General features: G+C 41.3%; 1 protein-coding gene across 2 annotated transcripts in view; it reads left to right on the top strand.

Moving 5' to 3' along the window:
• Positions 1-585: 585 nt before the first annotated feature.
• LOC110537128 (nicotinamide nucleotide transhydrogenase) overlaps positions 586-13,458 on the top strand; it is a 69,432-nt gene continuing 56,559 nt past the window's right edge. The window contains exons 1-3 of one of the 2 annotated variants that reach the window (XM_036937115.2): positions 658-737; positions 3,156-3,199; positions 3,681-3,884. In XM_036937115.2, coding sequence (XP_036793010.1) covers positions 3,725-3,884 — 160 coding nt within the window. In that variant the 5' untranslated portion in view covers positions 658-737; positions 3,156-3,199; positions 3,681-3,724. Of the gene's footprint in view, positions 738-3,155; positions 3,200-3,680; positions 3,885-13,458 lie in introns of both variants that reach the window. The other variant, XM_021622925.3, reaches the window with a different exon arrangement.

A 13,458-nucleotide genomic window follows, 5' to 3' on the forward strand; every position in this document is an offset into this window, starting at 1 on the left:
TTCGTTTTCCTGCAGGATTTGTATTTCTGCATTCGTATTTCTGCATTCTGGATTCCTATATGACTTTTTTTGTAAGAGATTTAACAAGTGACATCAATCAAGGGATCATAGCTTTCACCTGAATACACCTGGTCAGTCTATGTCATTGAAAGAGCAGGTGTCCTTAATGTTTTGTATTTCATGTCTCCCATTCAAATCGTAAATATCCACTGTTGCAGCCTCCACATGGGCAAATAACTGGCCCAGTTTGGAGGGCTTGGCCTACTTAGAAGTGTCCAACAGTACCATCTGCTGTAGACATTGACATCTTACGCCAAACATCCAGACGTCAGAAATACCAACGTCTATATTTTGTATTATTTTTTAATTACTCACTCTCAAGATAAGAAAAGCCACATCTTATTTCATGTTATATGTTTATGCAACCATGATTTAATTGCTACATTATGTTCCCAATATGATCAAAAAAGATAAACCCACAATTCAACGTTTTATTCTTGAACATCACTTTGACAAATAAGTATGGAGTAAATCCTTCTATTGATCATTATGGTGACCACCTCAAAAACGCTTAAATGTCTATTCAAAATGACATATTTCAATACCCTGGTAGGTAATATGCTGTACTGTTGTTGACTGTATGAAGTGGGCGGTTCTGTCCAATTCATGTAATTTCTTCCGGTTGGAAAGAATTTTCGGCTGTGCTGTGGTTCACAAAATCAAGACAGTCTGCAAAGGTCAGTTGTGTTATTTAAAGAAAGCTTATTTATTTTTTAGACCTGTTGGTTTATTTTTTTTTACACACAAACAGCTGTGTTGTGGAAAGTGAAAGTGGCCTCCAGTTTGATGCAAAAAAAAGCTTAGTTTTTGTTTGTTAGCATTCGCGTTAGCTAGTTTTGCTGCCGAGTCCTTTCATTCAATAAAAAAAGGGAAGTGATGGTCGGCAACTGCTCTAAATCCGTTCTGAACAGATGGCTCGCTATCTGTCCAGCTAATGCACAGTATTTTGAGGCGAAAACTACAAATAATGTCATGCATTTTTACACAGCAAATAATCAGTATATGCTATCTATCATAACCCAAATGGCAAATTGGTGCTGTTGCAATGAATTAATGAATGAATTTGATTATTTTCGTCATTCGCTTTTGTTGGCTCGTGAGATGGCTATGCACGTATGTTTGCATAATTATATTGGCAATATAAACAAATAAATGCCGATTTAACGTATATGTCATAAAACTTAAATTCACATCAAAAGCGACATAGGTAGTTAACGTTAGACCAAAGATATCTGGCTGGACTAGCTAGCTAGATAGCTGAACAACAATGGTCAGACGGTTTTGGTTTATTAAGCCTGCCAGGCGAATCATATTGCTGACGTGGTATGTATTTCGGTAGCTGGCTAACGTTAGAGTTTTTAAATTAAGCCCGGTAATTTTGGTATTCTGAAGAAATGAGGTCACACACAAGTTGAAGTTTACAGTGTGGAAAGGAAACCCAGTTTCTATGAAATCTGCTTGATCAGCATATAGTGCAATACATTATAGTTTAATCTGCAGGTAGCATGTCTGCCTTCATTCAGTAGCTAACTAGCTATGTCAGGACAGAATTTGTAGCATTAGCAAATGCATTCCTCCTTCTAGCACTGAAACTGGTTGGTAAACTAGGCCTAATGAATTGTAAGCCTATACAGTAAACGCACTCTCTCTCACGTTCATGGTTTCACAATATCTGACATTTACAGTGCATTCGGAAAGTATTCAGACCCCTTCCATTTCCCACATTTTGTAACATTGTTACAGCCTCATTCTAAAATTGATTAAGTAAAACATTTTCCTCAATCTGCACACAATACCCCATAATGACAAAGCGAAACAAGTTTTTTTCGAATTTAAAAAAGTGTGTATCTATCTACCTTATAGTATTCAGACCCTTTGCTATGGGACTCGAAATTGAGTTCAACTGCATCCTGTTTCCATTGATCATCCTTGAGATGTTTCTACAACTTGATTAGTCCACCTGTGGTAAATTAAATTGATTTGACATCATTTGGAAAGGCACACACCTGTCTATACAAGGTCCCACAGTTGACAGTGCATGTCAGAGCAAAAACCAAGCCATGAAGTTGAAGGAATTGTCTGTAGATCTCCGAGACAGGGTTATGTCGAGGCACAGATCTGGGGTAGGGTACCCAAACAGTTCTGCAGCATTGAAGGTCTCTAAGAACACAGTGGCCTCAATCATTCTTAAATGGAAGAAGTTTTGAACCACCAAGACTTCCTAGAGCTGGCCACCCGGCCAAACTGAGCAGTCGGGGAGAAGGGCCTTGGTCAAAAGGTTATCAAGAACCCGATGGTCACTCTGACAGAGCTCTAGAGTTCCTTTGTGGAGATGGGAGAACCTTCCAGAAGGACACCCGTCTCTGCAGCACTCCACCTATCAGGCCTTTATGGTCGTGGCCTGATGGAAGCCACTCCTCAGTAAAAGGCACATGACCGTCCGCTTGCAGTTTGCCAAAATGCACCTAAAGACTCTCAGACCATGAGAAACAAAATTCTCTGGTCTGATTTAACCAAGATTGAAAACTCTGGCCTGAATGCCAAGCGTCAGGTCTGGAGGAAACCTGGCGCCATCCCTACGGTGAAGCATGGTGGTGGCAGCATCCTGCTGTGGGGATGTTTTTCAGCGGCAGGGACTGGGAGACTAGTCAGGATCGAGTTAAAGATGAACAGAGAAAGATAAACTTTCCAAATACAGGTGTGCCAAGCTTGTAGCATCATACCCAAGAAGACTTGATGCTGCCAAGGGTGCTTCAACAAAGTACAGAGTGAAGTGTCTGATTACTCCATAATTTATTAAAAATAAATGTAAAAAATAACACATTCTAAACCTGTTTTTGCTTTGTCATTATGGGGCATTGTGTATAGATTGAGGAAAAAATAACGTTTAATTAATTTTAGAATAAGGCTGTAATGTAACAATGTGGAAAAAGTCAAGGGGACTGAATACTTTCTGAAAGCACTGTATATTATATAGGATAGAAAGGCACTAAATATCTGGGATCATAATTTTGAATGCCCATACAACTCTGTTGAACTGACCCTGTTTTCTGTAATGGTGTACTATCTAATTGATACTGCCTGGAACCCCCTAGGGCCTGAACCACACCAGAATCTTCCAGTCAAGAGGTTCACTCTGGTAACAGCTCTTATCTCGACACATCAGGCCTCTGAAGTGACTAAGCCAAACATATTACACACAGCTACACAGGGTCACCGGACGTTTGTGGACATTATATTTGGAGTGTCCTTGACTGCCCCCCCCCCCCCCCCCCCCCTATTACTAGTTGAACTGACACATGCTGAAAACAGTTAAACGGGTATATTTGTGACGCTAGCAATGATTTACTTGCAGTATAAGGACATATTTTCGTGTTGCTGCATGATTTTAGGTTAAATGGGCATGTCTGGGTATAGCACACTGGGGCACATTCTTATTGTATTAACTACAGAGTTGTGTGTAAAGATAGACCAGCTGAAGCAGTGGTATAGGGGCTTTTGTTTAGGAACATGGGCATGCCACGATAGGTCAGTCGGTTTCTCTACTGTTCACAGTTCACTCTCTCACCGTCTTGCCCCCCTCTTCTCTTTCCCTTGTTGTGGTGTGTGTGTGTTTATAGGAGGAGGTCGATCCGGCTGCACTGCTCCTCCTTGTGTGTCTGCGATGGCGTCGAGCCTTCTGCGTGTGGTGGCTACCAGCTGCTCTGCTCCACTGTTCAGTGGGGTGGCCTGTGTTCGGCTCCAGGCTAGTGCCCGGTCAGTGAAGGCGCCATGCCTGCGCTTCTTCAGGACTCAGCAAGCTCTCAACCGCTGCGCCAGTCCAGGTAACTAGCATAACTACTATCCCTCCGACAGCACCCAGCACTATGCTACAGTAACCCAGGTAACAGCTTGAGCACAATAGCAATTGCAATGCACATACACACCAATGTAAAACACAGGATTGCCTTCTCTTATGCTTAGTTGATTGTTGATCAAAATGTTATCCATAGATTTTGGACAAACATGTAGCCTATCATCCACAGTCGCCTGCTTACTCAGACAATTGATGTCTTGGTAGTTGTCCGGAGAGGAAGCATGGCAGGGGCCATTTCTTTTGCCACCTCTTTTTTTGCTTTTGTTGCAACCAACCAAGGTCATATTATAGATACTACAGCGTACACTCACAGGTCTTCCTCTTCCCACCCCCTTCTCTCTTGACTGTGCGGTCAGCAAAACCTGCAATTAGAGTCAGAAATGTGATGGGGTGTGTGTCTGTATAGCCAGAATTTGCTGGCTGTTTGCATGTTCCAGCTAGGGCCCGGCGATATGGCCAAAATATTATATATATATATACACACACGCACACAGTGACGGCAAAAAGTATTTAATCCCCTGCTGATTTTGTACGTTTGCCCACTGACAAAGAAATTATCCGTCTATAATTTTAATGGTAGGTTTATTTGAACAGTGAGAGACAGAATAACAACAAAGATATCCAGAAAAACACATGTCAAAAATGTTACAAATTGATTAGCATTTTAATGAGGGAAATAAGTATTTGACCCCCTCTCAATCAGAAATATCAAACATGGAGGTGGAGCACACTCTTAAAGGGAGTGCTCCTAATCTGTTTGTTACCTGCATAAAAGTTACCTGTCCACAGAAGCAATCAATCCAAATTACAAACTCTCCACCATGGCCAAGACCGAAGAGCTCTCCAAGGATGTCAGGGTTGTAGACCTGCAAGATTGTAGACCTACACAAGGCTGGAATGGGCTACAAGACCATCGCCAAGCAGCTTGGTGAGAAGGTGACAACAGTTGATGCGATTATTCGCAAATGGAAGAAACACAAAAGAACAGTCAATCTTCCTCAGCCTGGGGCTCCATGAAAGATCTCGCCTTGTGGAGTTGCAATGATCATGAGAACGGTGAGGAATCAGCCCAGAACTACACGGGAGGATCTTGTCAATGATCTCAAGGCAGCTGGGACCATAGTCACCAAGAAAACAATTGGTAACACACTATGCTGTGAAGGACCGAAATCCTGCAGCGCCCGCAAGGTCCCCCTGCTCAAGAAAGCACATATACATGCCCGTCTGAAGTTTGCCAATGAACATCTGAATGATTCAGAGGACAACTGGGTGAAAGTGTTGTAATCAGATGAGACCAAAATGGAGCTCTTTGGCATCAACTCAACTCGCCGTGTTTGGAGGAGGAGGAATGCTGCCAATGACTCCAAGAACACCATCCTCACCATCAAACATGGAGGTGGAAGCATTATGCTAAGGGGACAGGACAACTTCACTGCATCAAAGGGACGATGGACGGGGGCCATGTACTGTCAAATCTTGGGTGAGAACCTCCTTCCCGCAGCCAGGGCATTGAAAATGGGTCATGGATGGGTATTCCAGCATGACAATGACCCAAAACACACAGCCAAGGCAACAAAGGAGTGGCTCAAGAAGAAGCACATTAAGGTCCTGGAGTGGCCTAGCCAGTCTCCAGACCTTAATCCCATAGAAAATCTGTGGAGGGAGCTGAAGGTCAGCCTCGAAACCTTAATGACTTGGAGAAGATCTGCAAAGAGGAGTGGGACAAAATCCCTCCTAAGATGTGTGCGAACCTGGTGGCCAACTACAAGAAACGTCTGACCTCTGTGATTGCCAACAAGGGTTTTTCCACCAAGTACTAAGTCATGTTTTGCAGAGGGGTCAAATACTTATTTCCCTCATTAAAATGCAAATCAATTAATAACATTTTTTGACATGCGTTTTTCTGGATTTTGTTGTTGTTATTCTGTCTCTCACTGTTCAAATAAATCTACTATTACAATTATAGACAGATAATTTCTTTGTCAGTGGGCAAACGTACAAAATCAGCAGGGGATGAAATATTTTTTTCCCTCACTGTATATAGATATATATATGGTATTTAACTGTGTTTTATGTTTTTGAATAATAAAAGTAGTGCGTGACGCTGCAGTGGCAAAACATACAGTTGATGTCGGACGTTTACATACACTTAAGTTGGAGTCATTAAAACTTGTTTTTCAACCACTCCACACATTTATTGTTAACAAACTATAGTTTTGGCAAGTCAGTTAGGACATCTACTTTGTGCATGACACAAGTAACTTTTCCAACAATTTTTTACAGACATATTATTTCACTAGAAATTCACTATCACAATTCCAGTGGGTCAGAGGTTTCCATACACTAAGTTGACTGTGCCTTTAGCTTGGAAAATTCCAGAAAATTATGTCATGGCTTTAGAAGCTTCTGATAGGCTAATTGACATAATTTGAGTCAATTGGAGGTGTACCTTTGGATGTATTGCAAGGCCTACCTTCAAACTCTGTGCCTCTTTGCTTGACATCATGTGAAAATCAAAAGAAATCAGCCAAGATGTCAGAAAAAAAATTGTGGACCTCCACAAGTCTGATTCATCTTTGGAAGCAATTTCCAAAGGCCTGAAGGTACCACGTTCATCTGTACAAACAATAGTACGCAAGTATATACACCATGGGACCATGCAGCCGCCATATCTCTCAGGAAAGAGACGCGTTCTGTCTCCAAGAGATGAACGTACATTGGTGCGAAAATCCCAGAACAACAGCAAAGGACCTTGTGAAGATGCTGGAGGAAACCGGTACAAAAGTATCTATATCCACAGTAAAACAAGTCCTATATAGATATAACCTGAAAGGCCGCTCAGCAAGGAAGAAGCCACTGCTCCAAAACTGCCATTAAAAAGCCAGACTGCACATGGAGACAAAGATCATACTTTTTGGAGAAATGTCCTCTGGTCTGATGAAACAAAAATATAACTGTTTGGCCATAATGACCATCGTTATGTTTGAAGGAAAAAGGGGGATGCTTGCAAGCTGAAGAACCACATCCCAACCGTGAAGCATGGGGGTGGCAGCTAAAGGTTGACCGATTTTATGATTTTTCAACGCTGATACCGATTATTGGAGGACCAAAAAAAGCCCATTTCCGATTCATCGGCAGATATATAAAAAAAAAAATATATATATATATATATATATATATAAAAAAAATGTTTTTTAAATTTATTTGTAATAATGACAATTACAACAATACTGAATGAACACTTATTTTAACTTAATATAATACTTCAATAAATTCATTTTAGCCTCAAATAAATAATGAAACATGTTCAATTTGGTTTAAATAATGCAAAAACCAAGTGTTGGAGAAGAAAGTAAAAGTGCAATATGTGCCATGTAAGAAAGCTAACATTTCAGTTCCTTGCTCAGAACATGAGAACATATGAAATCTGGTGGTTCCTTTTAACATGAGTCTTCAATATTCCCAGGGAAGAGGTTGTAGTTATTATAGGACTATTTCTCTCTATACGATTTATATTTCATAAACCTTTGACTATTGGATGTTCTTATTGGCACTTTAGTATTGCCAGTGTAACAGTATAGCTTCCGTCCCTCTCCTAGCTCCTACCTGGGCTCGAACCAGGAACACATTAACAACAGCCACCCTCGAAGCAGCGTTACCCATGCAGAGCAAGGGGAACAACTACTCCAAGTATCAGAGCGAGTGAGGTTTGAAACGCTATTAGTGCGCACCCCGCTAACTAGCTAGCCATTTCACATCGGTTACACCAGCCTCATCTCGGGAGTTGATAGGCTTGAAGTCATAAACAGCGCAATGCTTTAAGCACAGCGACAAGCTGTTGGTAAAACGCACAAGTGCTGTTTAAATGAATGCGTACGAGCTGGTGCTTACCATTGCTCAGTCAGACTGCTCTGTCAAATCATAGACTTAATTATAACATAATAACACACAGAAATACAAGCCTTGGGTCATTAATATGGTCGAATCCGGAAACTATCATTTCGAAAACAAAACGTTTATTATTTCATTGAAATACGGAACTGTTCAGTATTTTATCTTAGTCTAAATATTCCTGTTACATTGTACAACCTTCAATGTTATGTCATAATTACATAAAATCCTGGCAAATTAGTTAGCAACGAGCCAGGTTGCCCAAATTGTTGCATATACCCTGACTCTGCGTGCAATGAACGCAAGAGAAGTGACACAATTTCACCTGGTTAATTTTGCCTGCTAACCTGGAATTCTTTTAGCTAAATATGCAGGTTTAAAAATATATACTTCTGTGTATTGATTTTAAGAAAGGCATTGATGTTAGTGGTTGTGTACATGTTGGCGCAACGACAGTCCTCTTTCGCGAATGCGCACGGCATCGATTATATGCAACGCAGGACACGCTAGATAAACTAATATCGTCAACCATGTGTAGTTAACTAGTGATTATGATTGATTTGTTTTTTATAAGATAAGTTTAATGCTAGCTAGCAACTTACCGTGGCTTCTTACTGCATTCGCGTAACAGGCTCCTCGTGGAGTGCAATGAGAGGCAGGTGGTTAGAGCGTTGGACTAGTTAACTGTATAAGGTTGCAAGATTGAATCCCGGAGCTGACAAGGTAAAAATCTGTCATTTTAACCCTGAACAGGCAGTTAACCCACTGTTCCTAGCCGTCATTGAAAATAAGAATGTTTTCTTAACTGACTTTCCTAGTTAAATAAAGGTGTAAAAAATAAATCGGCCAAAAATACCGATTTCCAATTGTTATGAAAACTTCAAATCGGCCCAAATTAATCGGCCATTCCAATTAACCGGTCAACCTCTAGTGGCAGCATTATGTTGTGGGGGTGCTTTGCTGCAGGAGGGACTGGTGCACTTCACAAAATAGATGGCATCATGAAGAAAATTACGTGCATATATTGAAGCAACATCTCAAGACATCAGTCAGGAAGTTAAAGCTTGGTAGCAAATGGGTCCTCCAAATGGTCAATGACCCCAAGCATACTTCCAAAGTGGTGGAAAAATGGCTTAAGGACAACAAAGGCTACTCGAAGCGTTTGACCCAAGTTAAACAATTTAAAGGCAATGCTACCAAATACTAATTGAGTGTATGTAAACTTCTGACCCACTGGGAATGTGATGAAAGAAATAAAAGCTGAAATAAATCATTCTCTACTATTATTCTGACATTTCACATTGTTAAAATAAAGTGGTGATCTTAACTGGCCTAAGATGGGGGATTTTTACTAGGATCAAATGTCAGGAATTGTGAAACTGTGTTTAAATGTATTTGGCTAAGGTGTATGTAAACTTCCGACTTCAACTGTTCAATGGGTCTTTCTCCATTCTGATTGTTTTATACTGTTCAATTCAACTTCAGCCTAAAATAATTTCCTGCATTTCATCAATTTCTGCATTTCCTGCACTCATTTGAGATAATTCCGAAAATGTCATGTAGGGCTGCGCTATATAGGCAAAAAATCTAGTCCTTATTTTTAACCAAATGTTGCAATTGCGATTTGACTTGCTATTTAGATCAAAATACTTGGGTGAACTGTGTGAATCATGGAAATATGTTTATTCTATTGTTAGACTATAAATAATAGTGGGCACTTTGAATACTGTGTTATTTGACATGACAACTAGTGAAAATGCCAGGGAGGAGTTATTGTGACAGGGTTGGAACCAAAGTGATGGTCAGTGTTTCCTAGAGGACCATATAATCTTTGGCTACATTAAATGTTTCTTCATGTAGCCAACATATTCATGCTTAGCCTATTCCTCTTTGATTTAGAAGATACTGTTGCTCAAACAACATGCTGATTTAGACCTACACCAACACTGGTATTAGCTAGCTACGTTTGCCCTGACTCAGTACATTTATTAGCTCGCTAGCTAACTAGCGATTCGCCTTCGCTAATCTACCTTATTTACTTAAGTATTCGGACCCTTTGCTATGATATTTGATATGGAGTTAAGGTGCATCCTGTTAACATTGAAATTATTTGGAAGGGCAAACACCTGTTGAAATAAGGTCCCACAGTCTACTTTGCATGTCAGAGCAATAAACAAGCCATGAGGTTGAAGGAATTGTCCGTAGAGCTACGAGACAGGATTGTGTCGAGGCACAGATCTGGGGAAGGGTACCAACAAATGTCTGCAGCATTGAAGGTCCCAAAGAACACAGTGGCCTCCATCATTCTTAAACGGAAGAACCACCAAGACTCTTCCTAGAGCGGGCTGCTCTGCCAAACTGAGCAATCAGGGGAGAAGGGCCTCACACAGAGCTCCATAGTTACTTTGTTGAAATGGGTGAACCAGAAGGACAACCATCTCTGCAGCACCCCACCAATCAGGCCTTTATGGTAGAGTTGCCAGACGGAAGCCACTCCTCAGTAAAAGGCACATGACAGCCCACTTGGAGTTTGCATAAAGGCACCTAAAGGACTCAGACCATGAGATACAAGATTCTCTGGTCGGATGATATCAAAATTAAACTCTTTGTCCTGAATGCCAAGCGCCATGTCTGGAGGAGACCTACGGTGACCTACGGAGACCTACGGTGAAGCGTGGTGGCAGCATCATGCTGTGGGGATGTTTTTCAGCGTCAGGGACTGGGAGGCTAATCCTGATAGATGTATGGAGAGGTCCTTGATGAAAACCTGCTTCAGAGCACTCAGGACGTCAGACTGGGGCAAAGGTTCACCTCCCAACAGTACAACGACCCTAAGCACACAGCCAAGACAACGCAGGAGTGGCTTCGGGACAAGTCTCAATGTTCTTGAGTTTCCCAGCCAGAGCCCGGACTTGAAACCGATCGAACATCTCTAGAGAGACCTGAAAATAGCTGCGCAGCGACGCTCCCCATCCAACCTAACAGAGCTTGAAAGGATCTGTAGAGAAGAATGCGAGAAACTCCCCAAATACAGGTGTACCAAGATTGTAGCATCATACCCAAGAAGACTTGAGGCTCTAACCGCTGCCAAAGGTGATTCAACAAAGTACTGAGTAAAGGGTCTGAATACTTATGTAAATGTGATATTTCAGTTTTGATTTAAAAATAAATACATTTGCTAACATTTCTAAAATCCTCTTTTTGCTTTGTCATTATGGGGTATTGATGGGGGGGGGGGGGGGGGGAACAATTTAATAAATTTTTAGGATAAGGATGTAACGTAACAACATTTGGAGAAGGTAAAGGGGTCTGAATACTTTCCGAAAGCACTGTAGCTACTAGAACTAACGTGTTAGTAACTCTCTACAATTGCATGGTACAGTGTAGTCAGAAAGCAGTTTAGCAGTTATACCGGCAGGCCCCGGTGGCAATAAATTAATCAAACCAAAAGCTTACCTTGCCTTGAAATAGTTCCAGTGTTGGACAGCTATAGCCACCTAGCTAACATAGCATCCCTCTTTGTTTGAGCCGGGTGTTTGAGTAGGCTAAACTAGCTAGTTGCATTCAGCTAGCAGAGTGAATACAACCAAATATAGCTAGCCAGCTTTTGCCCTCTCGCTTTCAGTACTAGATTCATTTTCTGATCCTTTGATTGGATTGACATGTAAATTCATGCTGCAAGAGCTCTGATAGGTTGGAGGACATCCTCCGGAAGTTGTCATAATTACTGTGTAAATCTGTGGAATGTACCCAGAGGAGGACAGACGTTAGCTGTCCTCCGGTTACACCATGGTGCTACCCAACAGAGTGCTGTTGAGGCTAATGTAGACCTTCATTGCAAAACGGTGTGTTTTAATCAATTATTTGGTGACGTGAATGTATATAGTTTTATCTAAAAATGAAAACTTTTAAAAAAAAATCAATTTTTATCAAATTCACCTAGGATGGTCCTCTTCCTCTTTGGAGGAGCCTCCATTACATGCCTTGGTGATCCTGTATGTGTAATTATGCGCTGATGTGTTCGTTTGGTGTGGTTGTAGCTGGACTCTGCAAGTCTTTTTGAGACAGGCCTGTCATGATTGACGTTCTTGGCACACTGACTGCTGGCAGATGCTTTCCCTGGCAGAGTATCAACTGAAGGGGCCAGGGCGTAGCAGCTATCTGAGAAGACACATCTGATAAACACATCTTTACATTGTTGTCTCCATAACTGTCGCTTTCACCTATTGGTGAACCACATCAGCCTTATATCTCTGCCTCATTAACCAGTAGCAGCACTGCTTATCTGATACTTCAATGTCTGATATCTATACTGGAATGCACATTACTGCCAGCAAATCGTCATTTGCTTTCAGAAGAACAATTAGAGCTAAAACTCCTGTTCTTGGGGTCAGTCTTGTGGTTCAATCTGCTCTGAGTCAGTATAGGGTGGTGACAGCCAGACATTCCAATGCTGTTTATCTATAGACCAAGAGTGGAAATTTCCGAAGGGGGCATGTGATCTTTCTTACAAAGAAGGCAGTAGACACCGTCACAGTAAACTCACTCTTGGTAGAAATGACAAATTGTAGCCTATAAAAAGGTGAAAATGTGATTTTGACCAGTGCCCAATGAAGAGTATTATTATTTATATATATATATATATATATATATATATATATATATATATATATATATATATATATTATTTTTTTTGTCGTAAGCAATGGGTCTTTCTTCTTGAGTCATCTATTTATATTTTGCACTGATAGCAGAATGCATCTACCAGTGTCCAAACATGGCCACATAGTTCAGATGGTAGAGGAGGAAGCTTATGTCTTATAAGGATGATTTGTCACAGACAGTTGAGTGGTTTATTGTACACAGAAGTCTCAAAGGTCTCCAAAGTAGTGTAAAATGTCCCTCCGATTAGCAGCGATTGTTGTAAACTACTGTGCATCATATATCTTACCCCTCCCAAGTCCACCTCATTCAAGAGTGCAGAGTAACTGATAGGGCAGGGAATTGCCAGGGACCTCACTATGCAATATTATCTCAATGCTTAGGTGCCGATACGATGTGTATCACGATTCTATATCAAATTTATTTATATAGCCCTTCGTACATCAGCTGATGTCTCAAAGTGCTGTACAGAAACCCAGCCCCAAACAGCAAGCAATGCAGGTGTAGAAGCACGGTGGCTAGGAAAAACTCCCTAGAAAGGCCAAAACCTAGGAAGAAACCTAGAGAGGAACCAGGCTATGTGGGGTGGCCAGTCCTCTTCTGGCTGTGCCGGGTGGAGATTATAACAGAACATGGCCAAGATGTTCAAATGTTCATAAATGACCAGCATGGTCAAATAATAATAAGGCAGAACAGTTGAAACTGGAGCAGCAGCACAGTCAGGTGGACTGGGGACAGCAAGGAGTCATCATGTCAGGTAGTCCTGGGGCATGGTCCTAGGGCTCAGGTCCTCCGAGAGAGAGAAAGAAAGATGGAATTAGAGAGAGCACACTTAAATTCACACAGGACACCGAATAAGACAGGAGAAGTACTCCAGATATAACAAACTGACCCTAGCCCCCCGACACATAAACTACTGCAACATAAATACTGGAGGCTGATGTATTGCTATTCGATATACCAAACATTTCTCACCGTATGTCTGCTGC

This window comes from Oncorhynchus mykiss, chromosome 12 (genome assembly GCF_057628025.1).
Source record: "Oncorhynchus mykiss isolate SJ-2025 chromosome 12, ASM5762802v1, whole genome shotgun sequence".
Lineage (NCBI taxonomy): Eukaryota > Metazoa > Chordata > Actinopteri > Salmoniformes > Salmonidae > Oncorhynchus > Oncorhynchus mykiss.